Source organism: Panthera uncia, chromosome F2 (assembly GCF_023721935.1).
Source record: "Panthera uncia isolate 11264 chromosome F2, Puncia_PCG_1.0, whole genome shotgun sequence".
Classification (NCBI taxonomy): domain Eukaryota; kingdom Metazoa; phylum Chordata; class Mammalia; order Carnivora; family Felidae; genus Panthera; species Panthera uncia.
Genome location: NC_064812.1, coordinates 42,353,691 through 42,368,165, shown reverse-complemented (window position 1 = coordinate 42,368,165; position 14,475 = coordinate 42,353,691). Strand labels below are relative to the sequence as shown.

At 38.0% G+C, this 14,475-nt stretch overlaps 1 protein-coding gene across 2 annotated transcripts in view; it reads left to right on the top strand.

Moving 5' to 3' along the window:
• Window positions 1–8,505, top strand: part of TMEM67 (transmembrane protein 67) — a 57,448-nt gene extending 48,943 nt beyond the window's left edge. Inside the window, exons 27-29 of one of the 2 annotated variants that reach the window (XR_007458460.1) lie at window positions 2,664–2,806; window positions 4,296–4,433; window positions 7,978–8,505. Coding sequence is in view for 1 of the 2 variants with exons in the window: in XM_049633155.1 (XP_049489112.1) it covers window positions 2,664–2,806; window positions 4,296–4,376 (224 nt within the window). In the remaining variant the exon portion in view is untranslated. Of the gene's footprint in view, window positions 1–2,663; window positions 2,807–4,295; window positions 5,571–7,977 lie in introns of those variants that run through there. The other variant, XM_049633155.1, reaches the window with a different exon arrangement.
• Window positions 8,506–14,475: the final 5,970 nt, after the last annotated feature.

Genomic DNA, 14,475 nt, shown 5'->3' with positions numbered 1-14,475 from the left:
CATAAAATTCAGATTTTATGAGAATCTGCAGTTAGTGGAAAACTAATGAAACACTTAAAGAAGAATAACATTCGTGATTAGTTTTAACATTTAATTATTTATTTTATCCAAATTCTTAAAAATCACAGCTATCTGCGACAGGAATGGTGCCTAAACCTGGTTTCTTATCTTAAAAATGTGGTATATATGTCACTTTTAATGTGGCTGATAACCTCTTATATGGGTTCATTAGAATGGAAATGATATAACCTGTGTCCTGGCCTAGATGTCACTTATTCAGGCAGTATTGGGCATTATGTGTTGTGCCAGTCCCAGGATACACAGATACACAGACTAGTGGGCATCTCAAATGTATGAGTGGGGTGATGCTGGGATGGAAGGCTCTGCAGGCACAGGATATACCAAGTACAGAAAGGATAGTGGAATATCTAACCAGGCATGGAGTTGAGCCAGAAGAAGCAACATGGAAAACTTTGAATTGCATCTTAAACAAAAAAAGTTACTATTGTCAAACAGGAATGTCAGGGGAAGAGAGGCAAAGACATTTGTACAGAAGGGGCAAAGGGCATTCAGTACTTATGAATTTTATTGAATTTTATTGTTGAAGCCTGGTATGAAGTGGGACATAGTAGGAGTGCATGAAAGATGAAGAGGGTGATGATCAAATCCCAAAATCCTTGTCTGACATCCTGAGGAGTTTTACTTTATCCTATAGAGCAGTTGTTTCCAAAATATGTATATACATCTTTTCAATTTTTGCCTCACAAGAGATGTGGTTGATCCGTGGAGGTATGAGAAAAAACATTAAAATGTCTATTTGTATGTTTGCAATTCGGTCATTTTTAATTTGTATTTTAAAGAATTTATAATATATAGTAGTATTTAATAAAATATACCTATTGTGGAATGCATGCTTAACACTTCGTTCTGATAGGGATCCATGATCAAAACAATTTGGAAACCACTGCTAATGAACATGGACGCCATCAAAAAGTGTTAAGCAAATCTGATGGTAGATTTCTACTACTCTGGCAATAGTAAAGTGTGTTAAGGTTGTATTTATACCTGTGTTATCATGTGTGAAAAGCCTGGTAGGCATCAGTGCCTGGTATGGGATGGCTCCCAGCGTAGTCATGTTACTATTTGTAATAACAATACAGTCATCTTCATCTTCATCTTCATCTTCACTGGGAGATGATGAGAATATGAGCTACAGCAGTAATGATGGGGATAAAGAAGAAGAAAGGATTGTCAGAGATAATAAGAGGAAAAAAAACAGGTAAGGGAGAGAGAGTAGTAAAAAATTATCCAGATTTCCAGCTTGTATGACTAAGTGGTTGGTGGTGATGCTTTTCACTAAAAGAATGCAGATGGAGGGAAAGAAGATGAATTTAGGTTTTCTTTTAAATTTTTTTTAATGTTTATTTTTGAGAAAGAGAGTGCAAGTAGGGGAGGGCAGAGAGAAAGGGAGACATAGAATCCGAAGCAGGCTCCAGGCTCCGAGCTGTCAGCACAGAGCCCGACGCAAGGCTTGAACTCAACGAACTGTGAGATCATGACCTGAGCCGAAGTCAGATGCTTAATTGATTGAGCCACCCAGGTGCCCCTAAATTTAGTTTTGAATATGTCGTATCTTGCGGTACTTTCTGGACAACTAAGAGGAAATGTCCAGTGAGGTATTAAATGTAATAAACTGGATCTCAGGAGAAAGGAAAGACACACAATAGCCAGGAGTCTCATCAAAAGAGGGCATTGCTGGAGCGATGTCAGTGAAAGAACACCCGGGAAGAGCATACAGAGCAGGCTTGTTTATTTGTTTAAATATATATGCAAGTATAATATATATACAGAAGTTCATATTTTGTAAGAATATAGAATAAAGGGGAGTGAGTTTTCACAAACTGAATATATCCCTGTAACTAGCACCCTGATCAAAAAAGAACATTACCAGCAAGCCAGGCATCCCCTTGTATCAAACAGAGTTCCTAACTGGATATCCATGAACAGCTTTGCTGGTTCCCCGGACCTCCCTGAAATTATGTGCCAGATTTGTATATATGTACTTTCTTCCCACTCTGGTGAAAGGGTCTGTAGCTTTCATCAGAATCTTAAAAGGGTGTTTACATCCCAAAAAGAACAAACCCCTCCTTGTGGAGTGAGGGGAAGAAAAAAAAAAGAGAGAGAGGTCTTAGAGCAGAACCTTAGAGTTCTGCTCTATTTAAGACGCAACCTATTTAAGACGCAAATTGTAGCACACTATGCACTATTCAGTCCTTGCTGGTTTGGTTTGTTTTTTTTTTTTAACTTCCTCTATCTTGAAGAATCTAAGATTCTTTGGGCTTTAGTTATATAAACAAATAAGGGATATTAATTACCTGGTCTTTGAGAGGTATTGATGATACACTTATATTACAAGCAATGACCAACCTTTGGTACAAATGTTAAAATTGCTTTTTATAAGCAGAATTCCTTGACTAATCTTTGAGATTAGCAATTTTTAATTTTAATACCGTTTGTTTATTTTTTTAAAGCAATGAAGTATTACAAGTAGCAGCTAGTTTCTATTGTGCTGTTTTTAAATATCCAAACTTTATCACCAAAATTTATTCCATTTTGCAGTTTCTAATTTATATCTTATAAATTGCTTTTTTTTTTTTTAATAGATGAAGGATATTCTTTCAGCAGTGTCCTGTATTATGGAAATGAAGCCACTCTTCTTATTTTTGATATGCTGTTCTTCTGTGTTGTGGATTTGGCTTGCCAAAATTTTGTTCTAGCAGCCTTCCTTACATACCTACAACAAGAGGTAACTGTAAAATTTTTTACTGGATTTCTTTTAAAAGAACTATATTGGATGGGGCCCCTGGTGGCTCAGTCCATTAAGCGTCTGACTCTTGATCTTGGCTCAGGTCATGATCTCACAGTTTGTGAGTTCAAGCCCTACATCGGGTTCTGCACCACCACTCCCCCCGCCCCCCCCCCCCCCCCGCCCAATAAATAAATAAACTTTAAAACAAATATTTTTTTTTTTAATTTTTTTTTTCAACGTTTTTTATTTATTTTTGGGACAGAGAGAGACAGAGCATGAACGGGGGAGGGGCAGAGAGAGAGGGAGACACAGAATCGGAAACAGGCTCCAGGCTCCGAGCCATCAGCCCAGAGCCCGACGCGGGGCTCGAACTCACGGACCGCGAGATCGTGACCTGGCTGAAGTCGGACGCTTAACCGACTGCGCCACCCAGGCGCCCCACAAATATTTTTTTTAAATAATTTTTTAAAAAATACGTTGGAAGTAGATATTTTATAGCAGAGACTAACAGTATCTACTTTCACAAGGAATTTATAAAGGTTTAGAATGTGATTATTCCTACCAAAAAAAAAAAAAAGAAGAAATATTTCAGCCCTCTCCTTCAGGATCAATGAAATACTGGGGTCTTGTGGAGGGCATAAATTGTTTGAGCAAATGTAAAAGGAATCCAGTAGGAAGATATTCAAATTGCTGATCTTCTAGATGCCAGAAGCGGCAGTAATTAGAATCTGAAACAAAATTTACCATATATGTTAACCAACTGGAATTTAAATAAAAACTTGAAATTAAAAAAAAAAAAAAAGTAGAGGTAATTAGAGTTCCATTCATCCTCAGCACCAGATGTTAACATAACAAAAAGGCAAGCTAGGGTGATCTAGCTCAGGACTCAGCCCCAGAACAGCCCCCTTATGGTAACTCTCATGCATTTTCCACCTGTGTGAATAAAAAAACAACTGCTAGATGGCTTTGGAGCCTGAAATGAGGATTTTAAGAAATGACAAATTTGTTCTGGAAATGTTATTAATGTCACTCAAATATTCCCCCATTATATCCAAGGAAGTATATGAGTTAGTAATACATAATTTCTTAGTCTTTGACAGAGATCTAAAATTACAAATTCTGTCCCTAACAGTTCTGTTGATGTTTCTGTAGCTTTTAGAGCTAGAGGTAAGATGTCTTGCAACATATTTGACAGTGAATTTCTATGAACATGAGAAAATTTGTATTATTAATTCATTAAAACATAGTCTAAATAGAAATATACACTTCTTTGGTATTATGAAAGATGATAAAGAGTCTTGAAATAATTTTGTATATCACCATGGCTCAGATGCCCAATACATGAAAATAAATAGTTGAGAAAATTAGCTAGTTTAATTTAGATATTTTAATTGGTTATACATATTTCATTTTCTTTCTGTATATAGTTTTCATTCTTTCTGTATATAAAATTTCATTAATAAAAATTGTTTTAATATTTTTCCAGATTTTTAGATTTATACGTAATACAGTAGGACAGAAGAATTTGGCATCCAAAACATTAGTGGATCAAAGATTTCTGATTTAATTTTGTGAATAACTTCAAAGACAACATAGCTGTGGCAAAAACAGTCATGATCATCAGGTTAGTTTGCCAAAGTTTTTAAAACTTTTAATACAAATTATTCTATTTTTCTTTGTTTTCTAATCTAAGAAAGATTTATTTTTATAATTTGTGGATACATAACTTCTTTGTGAATATGTAGTGTGATATAATGAAGAATGTTGTTTTCCCATTTGTGGTGGTATTTAATTCACCAGTTCATAAAGTAGATAAACTGACAGCAGGGCAAAGGAAATCTACGTGTTGCTGTCAGCATAACACTTTGCAATGGTAATGAAAGCAGTCCCCATCATTTGTCTCTGTAGATAATTTTATAAACTGGGATTTGCCTACATTTTCTCACATTGACAAAATTACTTAGTTCCAAGTTCAAGGCTAGTTTTCAGTTTAGCAGTTTCTGGTTTTTACTTAACGTTATGGTAAATAAATGTTGAAAACTATTTTCAAGTACTTAGAAATTTGAAATTGTATATTGCTGACTCAATTGGTCTCATTTTAATTTCTCACCCTGTTTGGCAATGGACTAATTCACTCTTGGATTAATAGGCATCTCATGAGATGGTATATATTCATTCCTTTGTATACCTGTATTGTTAGGTCAGGAGATCTTTCCCGTAAAGCGTGTATATATCTTAACTATCATTTACATTTAAAACAAAGCTATAATGTGTGACATTTTCCCCAATATAGTTTTTCATATATTTTAAAAATTACATTTTAAGAGCACTCCCAAGTTTTGCTCTTCCATTATATTTAAAGATTATAAATAATGAACTGTAAATTTATCATGCTATATTGACAAGATGATTTATTGAAAGCAAACTTAGGCTTCATAAATCAGTACACTTGTATTTTTTTTAAATAAGGAAAAAAAATTAGGATCCAAAATATACTTAATGTAGATTCTGAACCATGTAGTAATAATTTCCCATGACATGAGTTTTTTTCTTTAAAATACTCTTCAATAATCCTTTTCATTGTATACTGTATACTTGAAAGTCATCTTATGTTTCAAGTATAATGATCATTAACCCACAAACCATCATTTCTTACTGCCTTCTATGTTGATGCTGTGTAAATACATAAATACAATGTTATGTAAATATTGTTTCTATTTTTTAATTGAAAATATGGAATAAAACATTTGTTGTCTCTGTTTCCTGTTTGATTAATGTGTATTTCATGAAATAACATTTGGGAATATACAATACTATTGCGACAGGGGTCCCCAGCCTTTGCCAAAGTTGAATCTTTTACATTTCTTTGAGTTTTAAGAATGACTGAGGAGAAAGAAGTAGGGCTAAGAAGTATTTGAAGTATTTCAAGTATTTGAAACTAGTTTTTGAAGGGTCAAAGTACAGGAATGCCTTTATAAAACCTGTAAAGAGAAACAAATGTAATAGCCTGGATTTTTAAAACCACTTGCTCAGAAGCATATGAAAGAAATTTAACTCTCATTGCACACATGAGAAGTTAATATTTATGTGAATGTTTGAAAATGGGAATTTCAGACAATAGGTGAGTCGGCTCACCTAATAAATTAAAACAGAGAAAAAACATTTTAAAACATCATTTTTCTATACTAGTTTTATACAGTGTTGCTTTTTACTTTGGTTAGATACATAAAAATGTGTTCAGATCTTCATATGCTGTTGATTCCTTTGTCTACATTGCCACAATTTAAATTTTATGATCAGGTGCCTAATTTTCCATTAGCTCTATAATCTTATGTCGGTTTCTGTGGCACCAATTTACAGTACTTGTCATGTTACATCCCCAGTTTTACTGATTACCTAGAAACATTTGATAAGTCTCCTCATCATTTCATACTGAAGCAAACTCTAGGTTTACCTGGAGGTTCTTTACAAGCTGCTGTGTGCTTAGTATCCTACTTAGAAAATGCATGGGTCCCTGACAGTTCTGCAGACCAGTCTCTGTTATGAGATGTTTATATTTGCTCATTTCTCTGGCACTGCTGTCCTAACAAACCCTTTTGAGAAGGCTTTACTGGTTACTAGATTGAGGGGCATTCAGAATGACCACTAACTCAGTGCTTGCAGGTACGAAATATGTATCCTTTTTTGTTGCCTATAAATATTGACAAATAAAAGCTGAGGGGAAATAAATATAAGTCAAGGAACAGTATGACTTAATGGAGAATTCTCCAGATTTAGTAACAGAAGCCCCGGATTCAAATGAGAATTTGAGTGCCTCTGTCACTTACTGGCTTTGGGACCTTAAACCAGGTCATTTGACATCATTGAGCTTTAGTCTGCCTCTCTACAATGGAAATAATACCCTTTGTTTTCCGCTTGTTGTGAGGATTCATTCCTTATCTTAATGATAAACACAACAGGAAACTATGTACACTAGAATTTTTATAATTTTTAGTTTAAAACACCTGCCTCCAAATATATTTTCTATCTTGCTAATAAATTATTTCCATAATATTAAAACCCAGATTACTGATCTCAGGAACTGACCAGGAACTGACCCCAGCCTCACCAGGAAGAGGCCCTCCCTAGTAGAGCCATCAGTGAAAGGCAAGAAGGAAGTGTCATCACACCATGTTTAGACACGGTTCATGGTACAGATTAGAAAAGAGGGAAGAGGGGCACCTGGATGGCTCAGTCGGGTGAGCATCCAACTCTTGGTTTCAGCTCAGGTCATGATCTCACGGTCATGGGATCGAGCCTCGCATCAAGCTCTGCACTGAGCATGGAGCCTGCATGGGATTCTCTCTGCCTCTTCCCTGCACATTCTCTCTTTCTCTTTTCTCTCTCTCTCTCAAAATAAATAAATAAGCATAGAAAAGAAAGAAAGAAAGAAAGAAAGAAAGAAAGAAAGAAAGAAAGAAAAAGGAAAGAAAGAAAAAAGAAAGAGAAAGAAAGGAAAAAGGGAAGAGAGTGGAATATTTGGAAGCAGGAATTTAATTTATTCATTTATTCATTCAAATAGTATTTCTACTCTTCCCACTCCACAGCCTCTCAGGAGGGTCTTAGAACTGGTAGAGGAAATAGGTGTGTTAACCAATAATTGCAGGGAACTGAAAAGTGCTACAGCCACCAGGGTGTGATGGGAAAGCTCTTAACTGTGCATCTGCTGTCATTAGAATTTTACCTGAGAAAAGTGGTATTTAATCTAAAATTTAAAGATTAACAAGACAAGGGCAATCAAAGCAAGAAACAGTGTGTACTCTGAGATGAAGAAACATAGCATTTGGGCACTACAGGTAGTTGGAATACAGAATATGTGTATTCTTTATATTTTTAAATTTTTCTGTATGTTATGATGTTTTGACATCTTAAATTTTTTTTCTGGCTATTTTTTCTGGGATTTGAATTTCAGCAAAGGGCATAGCAAGTTGCCTGCTTTGACATATAGACTAACCAATCCAGATCCATACCCCTATCTGGCTCATACATGCCCAGGAAGCAATATCCTGCCTTAATCATCTCAGGACCAAGTACCAGGCAACTAAAGAGCACCCCACAGCTTAGAGCCCACAGTAATTATTTCAGCTAGCCAATCCTGTTTACCCTGGCCTGCCTTGCCTTTCCTGCAGAAATACAGAGACGGATAAAGGCTGGGGCCTAGGCTCTCCCCTTGCTCTAGTTCTGCCTCCTGACCAGCACTGGTGCTTCCCCATGTGGCTCCGTGTGACATGGGTGCCTGCACGGTATGGCACGCTCTTGTTTGTAAGACCGTGAGTATAAGAACTTCTGTTTTCCTGAGCCTCTCCTGTGTCTCTTCTTGTGGCCCCACCTGACCATCACGTAAAAGAACACAGAACAGTACATTTGGGGGTTTTAGAAGGAGATGAGGTTGGAAGGGAAAATAGGAGCTGTATCATGAAAGATTTTTACATCACGCCACAGTGTATAAAAAGTTCAACCAAGCTAAGCTTACCGGCTGAATATTTTACCCCAAAGAGTGAATGAATGGACAGAGGCTGCATGAAAGGATCGTCTTCCACAGTCAAATTGCCCTGGAGTACTTGGTGGTCCATGGGCTAGGAGACTGGTGCTTCTGCTGTCTGTTGCCTGGCATATCATGTTTCATTAAAAAAAAAAAAAAAAAAAGCATTGCTTATAAGACCAGCAGCAAAGGGTAGTGGTTGGCAACAGAATCTGGAGCCAAACTCACCGTACTCAACTTGTGGCTCTTACTAGCTGAATGATTCGGAGCAAGTTACTTACCTCCCTGTGACTAAATTTCCTGCTCCGTAAGAGGGAATAATAGTACCTACCTCATAGAGTTTCAGGGAAGATTGAATGAGTTACTGAGTATACAGTGCTTAGGAGACTGCCTGGCATGTAGCTAATACTATGCCAGTGTTACCATGTAGTAGTAGAGGTGGCAGTAGTAAGTCCTATTCATATTTAATTCTGAAAGAAAGACCCGGGTTAGTCTCTCTGGGGCCGGCCTTAGGACACTGTGACATTGTGGAGAGTGCTAGAAGTAGTGGTGGACAAACTGCCCAACACAGAGCAGTCTGTGGGCTTTAAAAATAACTTCGCATTTATTATCATGATTGTTACCAAAAAAAAAAAAAAAAAAAAAAAAGACATGGCTGTGGATCTTCCCAGGATAAACAAATGACCACTGGAATGAAATATAGAAACAGACCCACAGACCCACAGTCACTTGATCTATGGCATGCATTGCAGTGAGGACAGGGTGTTTTTTCAATGGTCTATTGAATATCACAACAGAAAAAAAAAAAAACTAGAATCCTTACCCCTATGTCACACCTACACAAAAATCAATTTCAGGTAGATCGTAGATCTAAATGTGAAAGGTTAAATGCTAAAGCCTCTAGATGGTAACACAGGACAATATATTCATAACTTTGCTGTAGGCCAAGATTTCTTTAGACCCAGAAAAGATTAACCTTAAAGGAAAACATTGGTAAGTTGGACTTTACAACTTACATTAAATTTGCACTTACATATATTTCCATTAAATGTAAATGTAAATTTGCAATTTACATTGAAATTAGGAACTCTGTTCATCAAAAGGTACAATTGTAAGAATGAAAAGGCAAGCCTCCATGTGAAAAAAATTTCGAAACATATTATCTGACAAGGCACTTCCATCCAGAATAAAGAACTCATCAACTCAGTAAGGAAAAGACTAACAAACCCAAAAGGAAAATGGGCAAAAGACTGCAGTATGCATCTCTCAAAAGAGGATTTCTGAAGGATCATAAGCACAGATGAAAAATGTTCAGTTAGGTGGATGGTTATCTCAGTTGGGTAGAGTGGCACTAACAGCACTGACGTTGCGGCTTTGATCCCCGAACAGGCTAAGAGGGGCATTAGTTCTTGTATTTAATAAAAATTAATATTTTTTCAAAGGGCTCAACCTTAGTCATCCTGAGAATGCAAGATGAAATCAGTGAGATATCATGGCAGAATCACAAAAATGTCTAAAATTACAAAAATTAAAACACCAAGTGTTCCTAACGATATGGAGCAAATGAACTTTCATGCTATGTGTCTGATAGAAAGTAGAGGGGATCAGTCTTAATCTGTAACTTTCCACTGGATTTCTTTGTATTTTAAACCATGAGTCTTTACTCAGTGTTTGAAGCCACGGCTGGCAGCAGATGGCAGTAGAGCGCACACTAAACCCTTCCCGGGTTTTCAAAGAGCGTGCAGGCTGGGGGCTGCCGAGCCCAGAGAATGTCGTGCTTCTCCCCTCTCTTCGCTACCTCTGCACCCCTCCTCGTTTCCACTGTCCCATCCGGGGACTGCGCGTGCTCAGATGATAACGTGTACTACTCTATATGTAGTGCTGAGGTTTTCAGCTCAGGTTTGGGAACTGAATGCTAAAAATAGAAACACACTTTCATCGATCTCCTAGATAGAGGGTCATAAAACAGGTCATGCCTAAGGGGGAAACAAAAAACGAATTACCTAATGATTATGGAATCTCTCTCCCCTCATTTTAATGAAATACACATTTTCATTTAAATCCGTTAAAAAAAATCAAACCATTATCCAGAGTATGTAATTCCTCCTTTACAAATCTCCCCAAATGGAGACTCGTTGGGACATTTTCCTGCCTTTCTCTTATTTATAAGAGGCGCCTGGCTCCTGTGAGGGGTCACTGGCTGGCTCAGTTGGTGAAGCACAAGAACTCTTGATGTGGAGCATGTGACTCTTGATCCTGGGGTTGTGAGTTCAAGCCCCATGTTGGGTGTGGAAACTACTTATAATATATATAGAGAGAGAGAGCGAGAGAGAGAGAGAAAGACAGACAATATTTATATTTAAATATATATTTACATATACTGACATATATACTTTACATATATTTAAATACATAAATTTGCATATATTAATATTTATATTTAAATATATAGAGACTCCTGTGATTACACTGGGCCCACCCAATAATGCCCAACTCAAAATCCTTAATCATATCTGCAAAGACCCTCTTACCATGTAAGGTAATATATTTACGAGTTCTGGGAATGAGGATGTAGACATCTTTGGGGGCCATTATTCTGCCTGTCACAAGCACTAAAAAGAAAATCTACAAGGTACAAGAACACAAAACGTGGATAGGACATTTCAGCCAAGACATGAAAGATTAGCATAAGTCAGCCAGGATGATGAGGTAGGAATGATGGTGAAGATGTCCAGATAGAAGGAAAGATATGTGCAAAGGCCCTGTGGCAGGAGCAACCTCATTTACAGAGGTCCTGGATCAGCCATTTGACAGAACTGACCAACAGTAAAGAAAGGATTGTTTAGAGTAAAAAATACAAAGCAAGAAAAAAGCTTGCTTCCATCTAATTCCTGGCTTTGGCCTTCCTCATTGCAGCAACCAGAGTAAGATTTCATTTTGTTTTAGTTTTAGCTAGCTAAATGTGGTTCCATGCAATGAACATTTCTCATTTTCTGGAGTCTCTCTCAAAGCCATCGTGTCATACTGTTTCAAAGGACTGTTATATAGTAGGGGGAGGAGACACCAAGCTCAGAACCCAAAGCCAAAGCCCTCATCCCATTTGGGAAAGGTCTGTTCCTTGCTGGGAGTTGGCCATTATTCTGATCATGCTTTCACATTGGTCATTTTCTTTTGCAGCCACTCTTGCTGTGAGTTGCTGAGGGACAGAACTGATGCAGCAGGAAAAAAAACAGCTGTTTAGTCTACCAGAGCATTAAAAAAATAGTTTAAAAACAAATCATAGAGCTCTTTTTCCCCTTGTGTCATTTTTGAACTTTCTTCTCAAGTCTGCTCTGACAGAAATAATTGTAGCCTAGTGTTTGCATGGCACTTTGATTCCCAATGTTTTAATAAATATTTGGGTGTCATTCCATGTATCCTCTTCAGCTGCCTCTGTCGTAGGAGCCCAGCTGCCAGGGAGACTCATGAAATGGACATTTTCAATGTTACTTTGTACGTTACTAGGTCATTTTCCCTCTGACCCTCAGGAGGTAAAGGGTTATGAGATTTTATGCTGCAGAGTATCTATCTTAGACCCTAACCCAAACAGAATCCCAAACCAATTTCTCCAATTCTGTCTGCTCTCCTTAAGTACTATACATCTGTGGGAAGAGCCCTCATTTAGCCACATTTTTGGGTTTTTTGTATGCTGAGATAAAGAGGCAGAGCAGAATTGTAGCTCCGAGCAAAAGCTTTGAATTCTGAGGCATCTATATCTGAATCCTCCATTTTCTTTGTGTGTGACTGTAAGCCCAAGCTTCAACCTCTATGAGCCTCTTCTTCATCTGTAAAACTGGATAACACCTCTCTCAAGAGAGCCATTGTAAGGATTGAAGGAGATAATCCTGGTTAGTTACCTGGGAGAGGTTAAGCACACAATGAGTGTAGCACACCATTGTGATTGAATTATTATTGTGACAAGCACAAAACGAATTAATGTGGCATGTTTTGCTTATTTGAATGCTTCTGTAGTACACCCAAGGCAAGTGTAGATACGCAAATCCAGAGGAGGAGAACTGACCCGACAACAGTGTTCCAGAAAAAAAGAGTAATGGTTTCAACAGGCCAACAAGCACAATACGGAACAACATTGGGATGAGGTTGTTAATACAATTTATGGCCACATTAGTTGAGTACCCACAATCCCAAAATAAAGGAAGAAACGGTCCTCTAATGTGCTGCCCACATCTAACGCATGGTATTGTGTCTAGTTCTCGATGTACCTGGTTCTCAGGGGCCCGATGAATTGGGCTGTTTGGAGGGTGATGATACTGAAGGATCTAGAGCTGTCCCAGGAAGAAAAATAGAAGGAACTGGGGAGAAGTTTAACCAGGACCACGATAGCTCTCTTCAACTATTTGTCTCATGGAAGATGGAGTTAACATCCATATGACTTCTAAGTACAAATTAGGATCAATAAATGGAAGCTAAAAAACAATAGATTTCAGCTTAAGAGAGGGAAGAACATTATGATAATTTAGAGCTGCCTAAATAATAGTGGCTACTTGTCATTCAGATCTTTCTATAGATGACTCATGGCAATAAGTCTGGGGTATGGAGTGGAGTTACCTGCCTTGGGGGAAGGGATACACCACACGGACTCCATGGTCCTTTCCCAGTCGGCCAGTTGGGCGTGCACATAAAACCTTCCCAGGCAAAAATCATAACACCAAAGAAGGGTGTCTGTTTGCCTCCAGATGGTAAGCCTCAAGAACTGAAATACTGAAAACACCTAAAGCAAATTGCCTTGCACACAGCACAAACTCAAGTATCCCAGACTAACTGGACCATACCCGGCTTTTAGTTATATAGTTCTACCATTTGGGCAAATATCATTTATTCCATGATGTACGTGTTTATGTCCATAAAGTGACAAACCTTGTTATTAGGTTTGTCCTGAGGGGTCCTGTAAATAAGAAGTGGTTTAGGAAAGAATCTGAAGCGGATGGAGAACAGGTGAAATCTTTGTGACTTGTTTCTTCTTCCTCATGAAAGAAATGAGTTCAAAGTTGAGATACATATTTAATAGGCATATGTTTATTAGAAATAGGCAGAAAGTATACTAGACAGGAATACCTGTTGCCTTCCAGTCTAGTATACTTTAGTCCTATCTCTGTCAGTACGGAGACTTTGACTAAACCAGTTATGCTTTCTGGACTTCGTCCCATCATGTGCAGTCCCAAAGATCTCTAAGCCATCTTCTCTCTCTAATTCCAGGATCCACAGTTGATAACTCTCTACATGGGAAATGCTAGATGAAGACAATGTTCATATTGAGTCCACTTGTCCTCAGACAAGTCATTTCACCTAAAATATGGTTTTTCATATTTTTAAATGATAGATAATCTTGAAAGGGCAGGTGGGCAAGATTTATAAGAAGTACAGCAGTTTGGGGTGCCTGAGTACCTCAGTCAGTTAAGTGTCCGACTTCTGCTCAGATCACGATCTCATGGCTCGTGAGTTTGAGCCCTGCATCAGGCTCTGTGCTGACAGCTCAGAGCCTGAAGCCTGCTTCAGATTCTGTGCGTGTCTCTCTCTCTGCTCCCCCTCACACTCTGTCTCTTTCAAAAATAAACATTTTTAAAAAATTTTTAAAGTACAGCAGTTTAAACTAAATCTATGTGAGAAAAATGTTACTGACCTTGACATTTGAACACGACCTGTGATATAGAGTATGCCATCATAAGACTATGAATTGCTATCCTAAAATAAATCAGCTTGCAGAAGAATATCACTAGCTGCCTATAGAATATCCATTCTCCACCTCTTTTCTTCAGAACGCTGGCTTCATTTGGAATGGAATGTGTTCAACTTCCACTGTGTAGGTGGCCATGTTTCATGGTAGTCAGCGAGAGACAAGCAGAAGTGCACTAGATGGGGCTTCTGAAAAGACTGCTGAGTTCCTCATAAAAACTTAGCTGGCACGTACTTTTTGTCCTTCCCCTCTTCCTGCTGGAAATGTGGTCATGACACCTGGAGGTGCAAAGGTCATCTTGAGCTCAGGCCTGAGGATGCAGAGCGGGAAACTATGGAAGACTAGGTCCTTGATGACTATCTTGAGCAGGTGTATCAGCCCAGGGCTGCTTCTACTTCTTGCTACTGGGAA